The 19074-nt window shown below is 39.3% G+C and overlaps 1 protein-coding gene across 11 annotated transcripts in view; it reads right to left on the bottom strand.

Moving 5' to 3' along the window:
* Window positions 1–19074, bottom strand: part of KIAA0825 (KIAA0825 ortholog) — a 248248-nt gene that overhangs the window by 105838 nt on the left and 123336 nt on the right. For 8 of the 11 annotated variants that reach the window (XM_027662939.1, XM_027662929.1, XM_027662931.1 and 5 more), the window contains 2 exons: window positions 18046–18201; window positions 12483–12577 (listed from right to left, as the gene is read on the bottom strand). In XM_027662939.1, coding sequence (XP_027518740.1) covers window positions 12483–12577; window positions 18046–18201 — 251 coding nt within the window. Of the gene's footprint in view, window positions 1–5555; window positions 5687–12478; window positions 12578–18045; window positions 18202–19074 lie in introns of those variants that run through there. The other 3 variants (XM_027662933.1, XM_027662935.1, XM_027662937.1) reach the window with 3 other exon arrangements.

Genomic DNA, 19074 nt, shown 5'->3' with positions numbered 1-19074 from the left:
GCTAGAAGCAGTGCAGGACCCGTAGAAGCTGCAGTGCGAAACCCTGCTGCAGCACCCGAGCCCTCACCCCGCCCAGCAGACCGTGAGAGCTTGCAGCCGCCTTCTGCTGGTCCAATCGTGCCTGTAGCCACCACATACAGCCTCCACACCGCTGAACGGCTGCAAGGAGCACTGCAGACTGTAAGGGAACCTCACGCGCTGCCACGACCGCTGCCGCTGCCGCCATGACTGCCGCCACTGAAGGACCTACCGCTCCGGGAGATCCTTCACCATCTATCGCCACCCCCAAGCCACCAGAGCAGCAGCTGACACCCGGACAGCACCAGACGCTGATGGGGACGCGGTGAGAGAACAGTCGATCCAGAAACCGAAAGTAAAACTCAGCAGCCACAAAACAAAGGACCCCTCCACACACATGTATCCACAGTGGCAAGAGTAAGGTAAAAAACATGGGAAGCTTTTTCTCCATCAAGATATCACAAGACACTGAAACATTAACTCTACTGCCAAGATCTTTCCACATCCAAACTACAAAGGCAGAATTACCAGAATTAGTAACGTTTATTAGGTCTGTATATCCCACACTGACACTGATGGGAGTGCTACATATAGACATATGGGAAAGACTGGGACACATCCTGAACCAAAAAACCAAGGCAGGCAATCACTGAGACGATAATATAATTCCAGCTTACACAGCGATAATGTCTGCCCTCCATAAAGGACACGAGCAAACGGAACAATTATCCCACGCTTACACACAACCCCCCCACCCACACTGCTAGTCGCAGCCCAATACCTACGTGTAAAAACACAAATGCACGGGGTTTACCGGGAGGGGAGGGATACATTTGTGAGTTAAGTTATGGATTGGGTGCTGATAGCCATGGGAGCATGGGTCGCCGGGAGTGAACGGAGCCTGTAATGCAGGATCGCAGCCCATGGGCCCCATTGCAGCAATGAGGGGGGGAACCCAGCCTATTTGCCACCCCACGCTGTAGATGATCAGCGACCACGTGCGCCAGTATAGGCACAGACATCTTGCCTGCCAAACGGACTGGAAGTTGATCATTCTTTTCCAGCCCCAGTGCCACCCCGTTCCAGCCATAGGCATGAGGGGGGGGAAGGGCTCCTCCCCTACACCACATCCATCACCCACCACCACCCCCCCACAGGGAACCGGATTTGCTGGGGCCACGCTGGGGAGGAGTGGGGGACGAGGAGGAGGGACCAGGGATGGTTCCACCGGGAGGGAGCAAGGGGGTAAACAGGGAAAGGTCAGTTGACAAGGGGGAACAGTGTCGGGAGGAGGCATTTCAAGTGGGAGACTTGCAGGTTATCCATGCATGCCCAGTTGTTTTCAAACAATGTCAGCCCCCTCAATTCCAGCCTCTGCCATATGAGGTGACAAAGGAATTGAGGCAACTGGTAAGAGATACTGGCGTGTCCTTAACCAATACTTTCACGTATTTGGAGACATTGAGTTCCATCTATTTTTTCCCCCCACATGACCGGAAGAATCTAATGAAATTAGTTCTTAACAACACTCAGTATACAGTCTGGTTAACTGACTACTGAGAGAATTGTGCTACATATGCAACCAACACCGAAGCAGGCATAACTGCAAACCAATTAACCGGGGAAGGAAATTACAGCACAGTAGATGCCTAGTCAACCTATACCCGGGAGGTGTACGAAGTAATAGCCAAACAAGCCCTGAAAGCCATGAGAAAGCTTCCCACTACAGACCAAGATAGCAAACTGTCATCCACAAAAGTGTTACAAGGTTCTACTGAACCATAGTCAAAATTCCTAGATCGGCTGCAATCTGCTTTAAACAAGCAAGTTGAGTACAATGAAGCCAGAGAGACACTTTATAAGCATCTGGCTTTTGAGAAGGTGAACCCAGACTGTAAAAGAGCTTTGCAGGCCCTTCCTAAAAGGGAGAGCTGTAGCATTGCTCAGTTGGTTTGACCCTACCAAGGAGTTGGCTCTGTGGAGCACCAGTCTGCCTCTTTAGCCACAGCTTTAAGCACCCAGCTAAGAGTGTAGGAAGGGGCCAGACTCAGAGCGAGTTGCTTTAGATGTGGTGCCCCTGACCACTTTCAAAGGGATTGCCCTTGGAGACCCTAAGCAGCAACATCCCATAAGTACCTAAGCAGCAGAGAATGGGTTGAGTTGTACCAAGGGTGCCGTGGGCAGGGCCGGGGCCACACCCTGGGCACCACACTGCTTGCCACTGTGTTGCTCGCCATCCTCCTCTTCTTTGCCACCTGCTTTCACGAGATGGAGAGGAAGTAGCTTGAGGCAAGTCATAATGTGCCAACAACCAGTCCCTGGAATACCCCTATATTCTGCGTCCCCAAGAGGAGTGGGAGGTAGAGAACACTGCAAGACTTACAGGCAGTAAACACAGTCATAGAACCCACGGGAGCTTTGCAGCCTGGACTTCCCTCACCTGCTATGTGCTTCCAGCAAAGTGGCCACTAATGGTAACTGACTTAAAGGACTGCTTTTTTACCATCTTCCTACACCCTGAGGATGCAGCAAGGTTTGCTTTTTCCATCCCCGCCTTGAACAATGCTCAGCCCATGCAGAGGTATCGTTGGGTTGTCCTTCCTCAGGGGATGCAAAATAGCCCGATGAGATATGAAACAGACATCACACACCATTATATAGACGACATATTAATAACCAAGGCCACAGAACATGAACTGCAATTTGTTGCTACTGCTCTAATCAAAGCTGTCCAAGATGCAGGGTTACAGGTTGCTCCAGAAAAAATGCAGCAATCGCAACCCTGGACATACCTTAGATGGAAAATCACGCAGCAGGAAATTTCTCCACAGCCACTGCAGCTCGAGGTAAAAAACACTTTAACTTTACATGAGCTGCAAAAACTTCTGGGAACCATCAATTGGTTAAGGCCTATTTTAGGTATAACCACAGAGGAGCTACACCCTCTAATTGAGCTGCTTAAGGGGCACTCAGACCTAATGTCTAGCAGGTCTCTGACAGCAGAGGCAAAGCAGGTGTTAGACACTTGTGCCAAGGCAATAGAAGGCAGACAAGGCAGAAGGAGAAATCCTGAACTGCAAATCTGCCTTGCTCTCGCACCCAGTAGGTACCAGCCATTCGCAGTTTTGTTTCAGTGGGATCAGACTGAAAAAGACCCGCTGCAAGTCCTAGAGTGGCTATTTCTGCCCCACACACCACCTAAAACTGTGTGGACTACTAATGAAATGTTTGCCAAGCTTGTCATTAAAGGCAGAGGACGACTACAGGAGCTGGATGGGAGAGATCCTGCAACCATCTACATCCCAGCTACAAAGGACAACCTCGATGGATGCTAGCTGAGGATGCAGGATTCCAGGCTGCCTTGGCAGGCTTTGACAGTGACATTTCAATTCATCTCCCTAAACACAGATTTTGGGCAGAAGTCAGTAATCTACCCTTAAAAGCCACAAACAGATGCAAACATGAACCAGTGAAAGGTCTTATGGTCTTCACAGATGCATCTGGGCAGACTAAAAAAGCTGCAGTGGCATGGGTAAACCCTGACACAGGACAATGGGAAGGAGAGGTGCAAACCATGAACCAGGGCTCTGTGCAGGTTCTGGAACTGGTTACCGTATGTATTGCCTTGGGAAAGTTTTCTGAACAACCTGTTAATATTGTTACCGATTCCTGTTATGCTGCAGGGTTAGTGTCCCGTCTTGAAAGTTCGTTTCTTCAAGATGTTGCTAACTCTCACCTGTTGTTTGAAATGCATTCTGTATGGTTTCTTGTCAGTCACAGAAAGTTTGATTTTTACATAATGCACACAAGGTCACACACTGAAATGCCAAGAGCAACAGCTGACAGGAACCGAGAGGCTGACAAAGAAGCAATGTTTAACACCGTACCTAGAGTCTTAGAGCAAGCAAAATTGTCTCATTCATTTTTCCACCAGAACACACGTTCACTGAAGAGACAATTTCAAATAACACTCAATCAAGCTCTAGACATAATCATGTCATGCCTAGACTGTCAGCAAATCACACCCATGCCATCTCAGGAAGGCATTAACCCCAGAGGGTTAATGGGAAATGAGATTTGGCAAACGATATCACACACATAGCCGAGTTTGGCACATTAAAATACATACACGTTACAGTAGATACCCATTCACAATACATAACCGCCATTGCACACACTGGAGAAAAGGCCAAGGATGTAATAAGACACTGGCTCAGTTGTTTTGCAACCCTTGGTACCCCAAAACAGATTAAGACCGACAATGGGCCAGCTTTCATTTCAGAAAAGGTAAGAAACTTCCTGTCAGATTGGGGAATTTCTCACACCACAGGTATTCCACACTCACCCACTGGACAATCAATTGCTGAAAGAGCACATCGCACATTGAAAGACATATTAACTAAACAGAAAAGGGGAGAATCAGTCTGTAGCCCGCAAGAGCATCTGTGGAAAGCCACATATGTCCTAAATTTTTTAAATTGTGACAGTGTTGAAAAAAGCAGGCACGAAAGGCAGCACAGGCCTCAGGCTTTTGCCTCTCCCAAACCACCAGTCATGGTGAGAGATCCGATTTCAGGGCAGTGGACGGGACCGGTAGACCTTGTGACTTGGGGGCAAGGCTACGCCTGTGTGGCTACAGGAAACGAGCTGAAATGGATTCCCTCCAGGTGTGTTAGACCCTACCTAGGTACACAACCACAGCAGCAAGAACCAGAGTAACGCAGAAGTTATAAAAAAGTTATGTTTCTGTTTCAGGTTTACATTTGAGGATGACCAGTGTGGCAAAATGCAGAGTCTATACAAAATCCATGAGTGTGTGTATGATGAATGGAATGATGGCCGTCAGTGAATGTGTGTGTGAATGAATAAGAGAGTTGTTTGACTGGACAAGTGCCTTAAACACCAAACACCTCACAAAATAACACTACCTCTGCCACATGGTCACTTCAAGAGAATTTAGTTTGGTAAGCTTACCCTTTTTTTGAAATAAAGTTGAATTTCCCAGTTATTTAAGCCCTCAGATTAATACAGGTTATAAGTCTATGCACAGTTGGGCTAAGGCCCCTAGGTTAATAAAGTTATTTTTCCAAGTTGCACTACCCCTTAGAAATATAAGAAGGTTTTAAAAGGTTTACAATAGATGCATAAGGAGCCAAAGCAAGTGATGTGCTGGGTCATTGCAAAGCTATGGTAGATTGTAATATATTGTTCTGTTGTTTGCACTGTTGTTTTTGCACTGTTTTCGTGACCGTCTTAAATAATTGAGAAGGGGGTGATGTAGGAGGTGTGTCCAGGGGTGCAGGGGAAGCACCCAGGGCAGGGAAGCCTAGGGGACATGTGTGGAAATATGTACCCTCATCAGTCACAAGGTCACATGGTTTTAAGGGATAAAAACAGGGCCGGGTTTCAATAAAAGCCTCTTTGATTACCATCTCATCAGGGAGCTGACTTCATTTCTTTATTATATAAAGACCCCACGTGATAGTTAGCTATTGTCTATTTTCAGGGGCTTTTCTTGTGAATTGTTAGCCTCTTTCTTGTACTCTTTGTCATTAGTATTGTTGCTGTTACTGTTCATTTTCTTATTTCATTGCTGTTTCCAGTAAATTGTTCTTCTCTCAAACCATGATCTTGACCTTTTCTGCCCCCAATTCTCTTCTCCTTCCAGCTGCAGGGGGAGAGAAAGGGAGAGGGGAAACAAGTGAGTGGCATATGGTTTGGAGAGCCTCAGTGGGAGCATTAAACTGGGCCGTACCATTCCCAAACCAAGATAAAACCACATCAAAGCACTTACAAATATGGACAAATGTGATCTAATTTTAAATGGGAACGAAATTACTGCGAGACACTATTAGAAGAAAGAGGTTTAGATCACAGGCCTATGCTCTAGCCAATAAGCTGTGATGAATACACTTCTGAATGCAAAAGATGTACTACCAATACTTCCTTCCTTTTTTTGGTTTTATTTTCACTTCTTCTAGGGACCAGGTTTGAGCAATGAAAAAAGTATCAAATTAGCATGAAATGTTATTTAAGGAATTTTATATTTTTAATTAAAAGAGAGCTGGTAAATGTATACTTCCATATCCTAAACTGGCAAAGGCCTCATAATAAAAGACTTCCAAGTGTTAAAGTTAATATGAGTTTATTAACTAACATAAATATTAATATTAACTAAGTTTACTGGGATATGGCAATCCTTTCGTTTTTAGCACTTTTTGTTGGAGATAGTCATTGGAGAATATTGTTTTATTCATAGGATTCATCAACATGTCTGCAGGAAAGAGAGACTGCTAACAATCAGAAAAGCCTCAAGTGTACTGCATATGGGAAGTCTCACCTTTAGCCTCACTTACTTGTGAAATTCATGCCATAACTGTATACATAATAGTGGCTTGAGTGGCAGTCAAACTATGTAATACTGTTCCCTTTTGCTTACCGACCTACATTCTGCCACCAGTGCTTTAAAAGTGCCAGGCAGGGAACTAAGCCTACTTCTGACAGATTCTTTCAGGTTAGAGTACAGTTTCATTAGCTACATCAGAAGAGGATAAGCAGACAAATGATAATCCTTATGGTGACAGATGTGACAAATACCTTGTTATTGACCAACTTGTTTATGGAAAAGGATTGCTGCTTATCCAGAAAGGTCAAAGTCAGATTTTCCTCAAAACCTCAGCGGCTTTTTTTTTGTACTAGGGTCTATACCTGACTTTGTGATCAACCAAGAGACATGAAATAATGGATTAATACCTTTCACCTGCTTCTTTTGATACAGAAACAATGAGATACTGCCTTTCATAGTCTCCCATGCATTTTAGAAAGCCTGTTCTCATATGCATTATAAGGGATCAATTATAATCTCACCAAGCAGGTGGTGATTACTGTAGTATTAATGGCATCCTAGTTCTTCATCAACCCATCGTTAATAGTTGACTTGTAGTCGCAACAACAATATGAATTTCCAATATCCAGCAATTTGGATACAAAAGGTCTAGGAGCACCTGCAGTTTAGAAGAACAACTAACATATCCAAAAGTACACTAGACTTAATACTGACATCCTCTGCCATGCAGATAAGCTCTCTTCTTGGCATCATGTCAAGAACTGCTCTTCCACCATTTCTTTCTTCTACCAAAAAAATTTTTAGAGAACTTCCTACCATTTTCACTCATTTTTTTTCACTCATTTCTCAGATTGAGGCTTTTGTAAAGTTGTATAGAAAGTTTTTCACAGACAACAAACACACACAGTTTGCTGGCACTCTTTTCAATCTCAAAACCACATAATAAATTTTTCCATGTGTTGATATACTGGATTTTAAAAGAGCATTTTCTGGATATCTAGATAATCAACAATACAATGAATATAAACATTTTCTATAAATAGTTCACCATATGGCTACCACTCTCAACAGATGGTGTCTGTGTATTCACTGGAATATATAAGAGCCATGCAAATTTTGCCCTGCAATCATTCAGAATTCGAAACAAGAGCTTTTGACTTAATTTCAGTTCTACTAAATTTAATCAATGGTAAAACATATAATTTTATCACCTAGCTCTAATGTGGGGACAAATGCCACAACTATATTAATAAATGTATTTGCAAAATGCAATACAGTGAAAAGGATTTCAAAACAGAGACACTAGATACAAGATTGTCTTGACCTTAGAGCAAAACCTTGCTGCCAACAATAGTTATTTCCTCCCTAAAAAGCCATTTCACTTTCAAACAGCGCACCAGTTCATCAGAGAATGCAGTCTGGACTATGTTAAGAAATAATCTGGAGTCCAAGGGATGTGAGAGTTTTTGTATACTTTGCAGCAAATTTTATTAGAAAGCATAGTTACATATTTTACCCAGTTTTAGTAGAAAATAAACACTTTTTTTTTTTATTATCCTTAAAGTCAATGTATAAACAACTCCAGGTTTTCTACTTGCTTTCAGAAGCTGCTTTCAGAATATCTATCAAAGGAACGCATGACTGAAACTTGACTAGACACTATTTCAACCTAAAGCTCTTTAAGGTCAATTCACTGTGTAAACACTTTCTGGAAAACTCTTATTGAGCTACACTGGTATATCTATTGGAAATCATATTTTCCTTTTCAGTCTAGACATTTTTCATGGCATTTCTTATCCACTTGAACAAATATTAGTTTTAATTTCTATAGTTTTTCTAACTTGGTATTGTTTCTCACCTGATGCACTTATGGCAAAATGTATTATCATTCCGTTCTCAGTTATTAAGTTGTTACATTTTCTGTTCTGAAGAACTTGTACCTGACTGTCATTGGCTTTGCCAGTTATGAGTTCTTCTCTGTCTATTCCTATTTTCCTCAGAGTTCTCCTGTAGCAGGATCCACACCATTCCAACCAAATCACTACTTATTTTCCTGCACTGGTACCAGTGTTCTGTGGAACTTGCCTAAGTGCAGAGGAAGAAAACCCAGCCATTGCTCTTCAGAACAGCAAATTACTGCAATTGGACAATGGTTTCACATGTTACAAAAATGCCTAATTTTTTTCTCATCATTATAGCTGAGCAGAATGTAATTATTCTTCATAGTATTCAGTGCATCTGAAAGATCTGTAGAACTGCAGAAGGAAGGTAAAGGTCACATCTCAAAGCCCAGCAAAATAATAATATCTTATAACCATGTACAAGTTGCTGAGATACTTTAGAAATAAATGATCACAAGTTTAACTTATATATCGGTATAAAGGAGAGTACATAAACAAGAAGGGTAATGTATGGTACTGTGCTCTGGATTTGTAGTTCAGTGTTGACAACTCACCAGCATTTTGCCTGTTGCTGAGTACTGATGCACAGCACCAAGGCCATTTCTTTGTTCCACTTTGCCCTACCATGTTATGGGTTGGAGATGTGCAGAAAGCTGGGAGAGGGCACAGTTGACCCAAAATGACTAAGGGGATATTCCATGCCATATAAATGTGCTCAGCAATAAAAACTAGGGAATGGAGGAGGAATGGGGGATGTTTGGAGCTATGGCGTTTCCCTAGCCCTGTAACCATTTAAGTGTGCAGTGCCTGGCTTTCCAAGAAGCGGCTGGACTCCTGCCTGTGCATGGGAAGCACTGAATGAATTCCTTGTTTTGCTTTGCTTACTTGTGCTGCTTCATTTATCAAAATGTCTTTAGCTGAACTCAGGAGTTTTCTCACTTTGCTCTTCCAGTTCCCTCCTCAACTCCACTGAAGGCAGAGTAAGCCACCAGCTATACAGACATTGGCCAGGAACAACTCACCACAGTCACTAACATAATAATATGCAGAGAGACAGTGGCCAGACAGTTAAAAAGAAGAGATCTGCTAACTAAGAGTTGCTACACGAAACTGCAGAAACATTTTCAACATGCTGATTTAGCCAGACAATAACAACTTCTGCTTTATGAGCAGATCAGTAACTAAAAGTTGAGATACAGGTGAATTAAATAATAATTGCTCTTCTCACTTTAATACATGTATTAGAGGTAAAGAACTACCATTTGGTATTGAAATGTCTCAGGATGTACAGGTGAGTTCCAAGATCCAACAAAGCAGCATGCGTCTCTGTAAGCATGCAGGATATTTTCTAAAACTTGGGTAAGACAAGTTCATAAGTTAGTTGAATGTTAACAGACAATATTAAAAGGTATTATTGACAGGTATGTTTTAACTTTTACTCTTGTAGTTCAAACTACCTATATATATGTTTGTAAAAAAAAAAACAAATCAGAAGTAAAACAAGAAAGGAAAGAAATCCCTTATATTTCCCTTTTCTTCCTGTACAAAAAGTTTCTTACATAATCTAGATGTATTAATTGTGAACACAGATGAACATTAAGTTTTCCATGTTACTCTTTACTGCTTCTGATAGCATTCTATATTTTATAACCTTGAAATAAAATAATATCATTAACCATCTTCATCTTTAATTTGAAAAATCTACCTAAATGCTTTTACTTTGAGGATTATAAGAATGAGTGGATTAGATCCACACAGTAGTGTGGAGCCAGCAATGAGTAGTAGACAACAATTCATTCCCTTTTTAACCAGTCCTAAAATGGTTTTACTTTCCCCTAACCACCAACCAATTAATTTGCTTAACACTTGCTGGCTCTGGGACAATGCTCTCATAACCCCCTCTCACCTAACTCAGTCATTAACTAGGTTAGGGGAGCATTTCCACTGTAAATGAGTCCCCTAAGCATTTTCACTTTTTTTTCTGCCAGAGTAGACGGTATTTATTTTATTTCATATGCAACTGACAGTATTTTCTCTTTAACATGAAAAAAGGAAATATATCTCTCCAGTATCACTGTGAATTGATAAAAAATATTTTTGCCTGAAGAGAAGTAACTGATCAGGGAAAGCTTTAGCATGTGTCAAAGAAGGAATAATTAAAATATTATGGCACTCCAATTTATAAACTTATGGTTCTGACACAGTTGAAGTACTGCCCTTGGTTTTGTTTAACTCATCTCAGGAGGCAAATAGTAGAAATGAAATGGGTCCATTGTAAATGGGAGGTCAAAATAATCACACACTCATTCAGCTTTAACCTTAACTCCTGAGCACAAGATGGCTGAAATTTATGCAATTCTAGGAAGGATCATGGAGCATCACCAAAAGATAGTGCTCATCTGAGTCTCACTGTAAAAGGTTGCTTGAGTAGTCACAAGATCAGCTCGAACTGTCCTAGTCAGCAGGAAAATATGTGCAGTCATACATTAACTATGCTAAAAATTGGGTCACATAAAGACAAGTTGTGTTGGAGATACTGGTCACTATGGCAGATACTGGACCAGCAATTCTAGTTAATCATCACAATGGGTTTAAACAATCTGTTGGTCTGTAAAGTAGAGTGGTTAAAATAATAAATCCATGAGCTAATCATTAATGGTTTGCATAATGTCACTTCTAGATGAGAATTTCCATATCATGCAGAAGGGCAATGAATGGAGACATTTTTGAATTAGGAAGGATAACAACAATTAGGGCACTTATTAAATTTTAAAAAAAAAAAGCAACAGTAAATGATATGACAAAGGCGTGAAATAGAGAGAAGGACAGAGAAGGCATATACATGACTTCTTTCTAAACTCTATAAAGAGACAGAAAGAAAAATAAAATGTGTTTCAAGAGAACAGAGTAGATGAAATGTTCATGTAAAATGTTCCCTCTACAAATCACAGCAACCCTCTGCTCCATTTGGCTTATATTGATGACATCAACATGAAGGGAAGTTCAAGAACCAGTCTTATTCTAAGACTTTCTATAACAATGTTAAAAGGACAAACTACTTTCACTTTCAATGAAGAAATAGCAATCAGGAGGAGAACTATCAAAGAAAAAAAAATTAATACTGAATTGTCTCTGTCATTTAACATAAAAATAAGACTACTGAGTACAGATCAAAAAGTCTGTGAAGTCTCACATTCTGCCTGGTAGTGGGTAACAGAGGACATTGAGAGGAGAACTGAATAGCAAATTTCTGCCAGCAGGATTTTTTGGTGCAATTGCATTAAAATTTTGGAAAGAACAATTTGTGTGGGGAAAAAATTAAACTTAACAAAATTAAGAAAGATTAGAAATAAACTCTACAAATATTTTATATATGAAATGAAGGAAGAAGTAAATGTTTAAGACTAACTGCTAGTGATAAATTGAGAAAATGGTATAAAAAAACTAAAACATTTTTGACATGCAAATTGACACACTTTCGAAATTGTTACTCTGGTTTCTAGATAGAGAAACAATTCAGTTTAAAAGATGATTTGTAGGACCATATTAGGTATCATCAGGAGGGTTCAGAATTGGGAATGTCTCGTTTGCAACATGAAAATTTTCCAGTTTTCCTAAGTGGGAAATATTTTAGAAAAATACCCAGGTTTTCCACCTAAAATTTTCTGAATTTAATAAGTTGCTGTTTCTGAATTTAAAAAGTGTTAATTTTGCAGTAAATATATCTGCCTAAAAATTAAGTAGTTAAATTTTACAGGTAAAAAAGCAATAAAATATTAAAATAATTTTTATTAATTAAAAACTACTAAGGAAACACTTTCTAGCTACACTTGTCATGCCCCCAAACAAATTTAAGATACCTTGCAACTTGAGTAAACATGCTCTAAATTTTGTGCTGAAATCTCCCTGAGCAGAACAGATTTGCAAAAGTTACTAATTTCTTTTTAAAGCATTATTTAAGTGTAATATCAACACACATTCATATCCTTCTGTCTCAGACAGGAAGAACATATTAGATTCCTCAAAATAGGAGTCAAAAACCATCTGAGTATGGATTATATACACTAGAAAAAAAGTAGCTGCATTTTAATATTGCATATTTAAAAAGAAATGCAAAATATATTTTACAAATTTCACCAATAAAACCCATGTGTACTGGCTATCATCAAGTCAAAAACATAAGAGGAAAGCATGATTATTTGCCAAAATCCCATTACCTGTGTGTCAGCAGCACCCTGAAGGTCATCTGGTTCAATCCCAAGCAACTTGGCAGCAAGTTTGACCAATCCCAGTTCCATTCAGTACTGGTTGACTGTTGATACATAGAAAGAAGCTAGTTAGTTATTAATCAGCATTAATGTGATCAGTACATTAAAGCTCCAGCTGTGATATACTAACCAAGAAGGAGGGGGTGTCTAGAACCAGGACTTAGAAAGAGGACCACATCATGTCCACAGAAGAGGAGTTTTATTTCAGTAATACGGCAATTAGTTTATAAATCATTTAGGGTTGTAGCCACTGTTTATAAAAAGATAAATCATTTTTTTAAACTTTTATTCTTTCAACTGTTAATGGCATTGTGCCCAACCACTTTGTCTGAGAGCTGACTCTTTGTCCGAAAAGCAAAATAGTTTTGTAACAGCAATTTGTATTTTCTGCTGTCAGTGAAGAGTTTGTCATTAAAAACTCGGTATAGCTGGAATCCAAGATGTAACCAGTATCATAATTAGCGTGAAGGTTTAGTTGCCTATTGTTTTGTAAGGCACTCCAGTCACCAGATAGTTATTATAAACAGCAGTACACCTACACAATATGAACAAATGTAACTCCATATTGTTTATTTAATAATAAAAGCAATCTAGAATAATTGCGGGCAGCCAAAAGACCACACATAACATTATTTTGTTTACAAAACAGTAAGTCCTGTTGAATAATATTACTTTTCATTGTTAGCAATAGTTTAGTAGTGACTAGAATTCAACATTCATGGGAGGAAATAATTAAAAAATTACTGTTGTGATGTTGCAAATGATATAACTTTCCTAAACTTTAACTAATGGTAGCAGGCTACGTTTCTTTTTACGGACTCTTGGTGGTTTGATCTTGAAATCAGCAAAGATTTGAGTTTCTCTGGACTAGTTCTGATAAGCTTCAATAAACAAAGCTTAAGGGAACTGTGGATTGGACATCCAGGATGTTACAATTTTTGGTCCTTCAAAGACATGTTAGAGTAACCAGAAGATACAGAGGGGATAACAAAGGCATTACAGCCTGAAAGTTGGAGACTCTCTGTCTACGGAAGAATGATAACAGGACCAAAGAATGTAGACCAAATTAGCCAATAAAGGAGAGAATATTAATTAAGTGAAGAGAATTGTGTAACTCAGAACCAAGGATTGTTAATTTCTTTGTTTGCCAAAATGTATAAATATGTGAAAAGTCTTGAAAGGGACATAAGTAGCTGGAATGATTCACTACCTATCTCTGGCCAGAATACAGTAACACCTGGCTCACTAACACTTAAAAAGTAGTGTTAGAGGGTTTCATCTTTTCATGATGATTTTTCAAAACAGTGAAAATAAACCTAAATATAGTAAAGTATAACTTGCAGTGCATCTTTGCCCTCTTACAGACAGCACTTGGATCTTCTGGGAGAACAGAATCAGTGCAATCCTCCCTATTCCTTCCATCTTTATTTTATTACTTTCCTTCTCCTTACTTAATTTACTCCCTAACCCTCATCTCAGACATGCACTTTAAAGTAAAGTAGAAAAAAAAAGGGTGAAATACAGAGTACAAATGGGAAAAAAGGGTAGCTAAAGAAAGTACAAAAGAGTGTGAAAGTGGAAAGTGAATGAAGAAGAAATGGTGAACACCTGATAAACCAGAAATAAGGGTAAAAGAGTCCACTAAGAGAACAGTACAAGAAGAAGAACACAGGAGAAAACAGGACACTGTTCTACACACTACACTGAATTAAAAGCAGATAAATAAACATGGAGGAAATACTTGTAAAATCAAGAGGGATAAAAAGGAGAAGCTAAACACCCAGTAGCAACAATCATGGAAACAAAGACAAAAATTTATAGGTAAACCTGATAAAAATTCAGTCCATCAGACTGATCAGTTCTGTGGAAAAAATAAAGGATCAAGTTTTAAAAAGTCACTTCAAGAAAGGAAAATAGTTCCTCTGTAGCATTTGTTGATACTGTTGAGGAGTTGCATATCCTAGTTTATTAGACAATAGAGGAGCAGTAGCACTGACAGAGATTAAGGTGTCAGGACAAATAGATAAAACTAAGAGCAACAAAGTGAGGAGAACCAGATGGTGATTATTCAAGATTTTTACAGGAATGTAAGAATGATGTGGTTAAATTGTTAACAGAAATTACACACTTCCTAGAATCAGCTACTGAACTAGAGCGTTGGAGGTAAGAAATTTACATATCATTAACAAAAATGCTAAAGTTGATCTCAAAATAGTGGTTTGGTGATCCTTGTTTCAGGAGCAGTAAAATTCATAGAAACTATGATTAAATACCTTGCTAAATTTGACACAACTGGGCCAATATCACAAAACTTTAGAACAAAGTTAACAAAGCTTTCCTGTATGATCATTGAGGGCCACTCCGTCAGTTACTCCATCACCACGAGAGACTTTAACAGTTGTGACCGAGACCACTTTGCAGAAGGCAGTTTCAGAGAGTCGATGGGTTCCCTACTTGACTCCCTGCACACCCCACTCTCATGCAGTCAAACAAAGTTTTCCACAGCAGTCTCAGACATCTGGGTCCTTTAAATAATTTTATCACAGTGCAACAAGAAAATAACAGTTTCAGCTGGGTTTCTCCAAGGAGGGACTTTGAATAAAGGACTACCCAGGATTTTATACTTTCACAGTCTAAGCACTGGATAGTCCAGTGTATTCCAGTTGAGTGGAATGGCTCCTGCTGCCTCTGGGTGTCCGGTCACCTGGCCGGTGCCACAGGTCCCCATGCCCTTTGTTATGCAAAGATACTGGGCCAGTTCAAGGCCTCTTAACTCGGGCTCCCACCATTTCCCTCACCCAGAGCTCAATCTGCAGCTCCCACTGCAGCTCTGCACTGAGTTACCTTCACTAAATGTATTCCTCAACCAAAAAAGTCAATCACCCTGCTGTACAGTGATTTTTACATATACTAACAAACAATACATAGAATGTTTACTAACAATTATCTTTTGGAAAGCTTTTGAATTAACTTATTTTAAGAAACCACCTACTGAGGAAGCTAAGAGTATATCTACACTGCACAGTGTAGACATGCTCCTATATAGTTATGTAATATATTTGGTGTAATACATTTTACATGTTATGATAGGCCACATACACAGTGTAACATACATTCTCTGTTTAGAGCTGAAGCACTAGGCAGTATTGCCAAGTGTATTCCAATTGGCCCTTCTAAGAGAAAATTTTTAAAAAGCAATACATAATTAGTTAATTGGCAAAATCTGTTGTGAAACTAGTAGCTTGTTCTGCTCTAGAACAAGAGGATATAGCCTCTATAAAAGGATAAAATGTAGACTGATGTATTAAAAACATATCCACTTAACGACAAAGAAAATAAAAAATTAATCATGGATTATCAACGCCTAAGCTTCATGGCAGTTGCCAATCAGGAACAAATTAATTTAAGAACAAATACATCTATTGAGAAGAATAATTGTTCCTTGCCAGTACTCTGGCATCTTCTAAAGGCACTGGTAACAGTCTTCACAGGAAACCAGACTCTCAGCTATACTGATCACTGCTTAAAAATCGACATTCCCACACTACTTAATAAATCCTCAATTTTATGGTAAAGGGAATTAAGCTATTTAATAATATCATTAAACTTGGGAAATAGAATCATAGAATAGAATCATAGAATGGTTGGGGCTGGAAGGGATGGACCTTAAAGATCATCTTGCTACAATCCCCTGCCATGGGCAGGGATACCTTTCACTGGACCAGGTTGTTCAGAGCTCCAACCAGCCTGGTCTTGAACACTTCCAGGATGGGACATCCACAGCCTCTCTGAGCAACCTGTTCCAGTGGCTCATCACCCTCAGTGCAGAATTTCTTCCTAACACCTAATCTAAACCCACTCTATTTGAAGCCATTCCCCCTTCTCCTGTCACTACATGCCCTTGTAAAAAGTCCCTCTCCATCTTTCTTGTAGGTTCCCTGAAGATACTGGAAGGCTGTAATTAGTCATCTTGAAGACTTCTCTATACCAATTCTCTCAGCTTTTCTTCATAGGAGAGGTGCTCCATCCCTCTAACGATTTTGGTGGTCCTCCTCTGGACTCGCTCCAACAGGTCAATGTCCTTACTGTGTTGAGGATCCCAGAGCTGGATGCAGCACTTCAGGTGGGGTCTCACTAAAGCAGAGTAGAGGGGCAGAATCACCACCATTGACCTGTTGGCCACACTTCATTCGATGCAGCCCAGGATACAGATGGCTTTCTAGGTTGAATATGAGGAAGAAATTCCTTACTGTGTGAGTAATCATGCCCTGGAACAGATTTCTTAGAGAGGTTGTGGAGTCTCCCTCACTGCAGATATTCAAAAACTGTCTGGATGCAATCCTGTGCAGTGTGCTCTAGGATGAGCCTGCTTGAGCACGGCAGGTGGGACCAGAAGACCCACTGTGGTCCTTTCCAACCCTACCCATTCTGTGATTCTGTGTTTCTTTCTGGTTCCTTCCAACTCAAACCACTGCATGATTCTGTTGATTCTATGATTCTATAAAGTTTCTCTGGAGTGAGAAGCCTTGTAGAGTTAGTATTCATCTTTTTCATGATATTGGAACATGACAGTGACTAAGCATTCATTAAACAACTAAGAGAAAAAAGTATATTTTACCACAATATAACTGGTGAAATAATCCAAAATAGTCAAACTTGGGAAAGGAGATTACACCGTGTATAAGCACACCTGTGCTGAAAAAAGGATGCCTTTCTACCACAAGTCTGTAAAGTGAATTTCACACCACTGTAATACCATCTCTTTTCAAATATTTGAATTGAGGGCCAGAATCAAAATGACAGATCATGTATTAAGAACATATGAGAAATAATGGTATAAGATTTTTTAAGTGCTACCAGAAACTATATACCATTTTGTGTAATGCATTGGTCATGAGGTACTCCAGCAGAGATTTAGGCAACCAGATCTCTTTTCTGTTACATTGTCAGAAAACTAAATTCTATAAGTAAATTATAATCCTTTACATATTACAACCACGACTTAACGAAAAATGGAGAAATGGATGTTTTCATGCTTTTGTGTTTTACCCTCTGCTTAGTTTCACTGTTTTGTAAAATCTTTGTATTTCCAAAGTATCCTTTACTTAACTGCCAAAGACCCATCAGGAAAATTCTAAATGTGCATTTAGAGTTTTGCCATGACTTTAAAAGGATTAAGACTAACCCTGTGTACCATTGCACACATGTAATAAATGTCATTGCTACTTATGGGCTTTCCTTCACTATACTGGACACAGAAGGTATAAGTAAATGCAAATTGCTCCTACGTGCAATAATTCTGATAAAAGAAAAGGACAATAATGGCTTTTTGAAGATCATGCTGTTGTAGAGGGTACCCTCATTAGATTCCCGAGTAATAATATTCCTTCGCACTTCATCACATGCACGCATGTAATTAATTCCATTTTCATAAATTCAGTATCTGTCATTATCACAATAAGACTGAGAAGTAAAAATTATGCTATAACCAAGGTTTCAGATTTTCACAAACCTGATTGAACACTTTTGCACAAGATTGTCTGTACACCTGGAAAGGATTGAAGACAGGTTGCTCTTCTCTGCCCTTCAGTGTCAAAGGCAGGCATTGACTGGACATAACACCATCTTCAGAAGAATTCTCACAAGACAGCTGGTCTTTCAAATATTCCTTTTGGAACAAAAAGCAACCACAGAACACTATAGGTGACCTAGCTTTCTAAGCGAAATTTACCTACCTTTCAAGCATAACTTTACAGTATCCTTGTTAAAAGTTCCTTATAATACAGTAGGGAATAGGCAATCTCTTAGAAATAGAAACCTTTTTAAGAGTATCACCATTTTACAGCAAACAAGAAATAACCTCCAAGAACATCCAACTGAAGCAAATTGGAATAATCTAAGCTATTGTTTGGAAATTGTCATCAAATTCTGCATATAAGTTCTCATTTAATATATATATATATATATATGTTAGTGGAAGTGAACAACAAATGTTTTTTATTACTTTCTATTAAACTTCTTGAACAACATTCAATAGTTACTACATGACTGAGAATCAATTGTTTGATGAACATGCTCTAACCAGTTATTTAAACACAGGAAATAAATACTCTCCCACTTCACTTTTCAAAGGTATTTTTAACTATTTAAGCGTTCAAAGACTAGAAGTAATTTATTATTTACATGGCAATTTTAGAAACTATAGTGTAACAGATGCATGATTATTTTGGACACAATCTTTCCTGTTTTCACTTCTTCAACTACTATGTAAATAAATCATCACTCCATGCCAATGAAGTGTTTTGATTAAATAGAACCATTTTATGAAGAGCTAGATAATGAAAGATTTACACATCTATGTGCTGGAAGAACTACAGTGATTTAGCAGTTTATTGTTATTAAAATGAAGTCCATAATGATAGGATTGCCATAACACCGAGCATATACTCCAGGTGAGTCTTCACTAAGATGGGAGAAAACGCTCCTCTTATTTGCAGTGCTACTGGGGCAAAAGAACACGTAAACTACCTGCCAAGGCACC

This window comes from Corapipo altera, unplaced genomic scaffold, assembly GCF_003945725.1.
Source record: "Corapipo altera isolate COAL_440 unplaced genomic scaffold, ASM394572v1 61167, whole genome shotgun sequence".
Classification (NCBI taxonomy): Eukaryota; Metazoa; Chordata; class Aves; order Passeriformes; family Pipridae; genus Corapipo; species Corapipo altera.
Note: the sequence above shows the minus strand (reverse complement) of the source record. Positions and strands in the feature narration are given on the sequence as shown.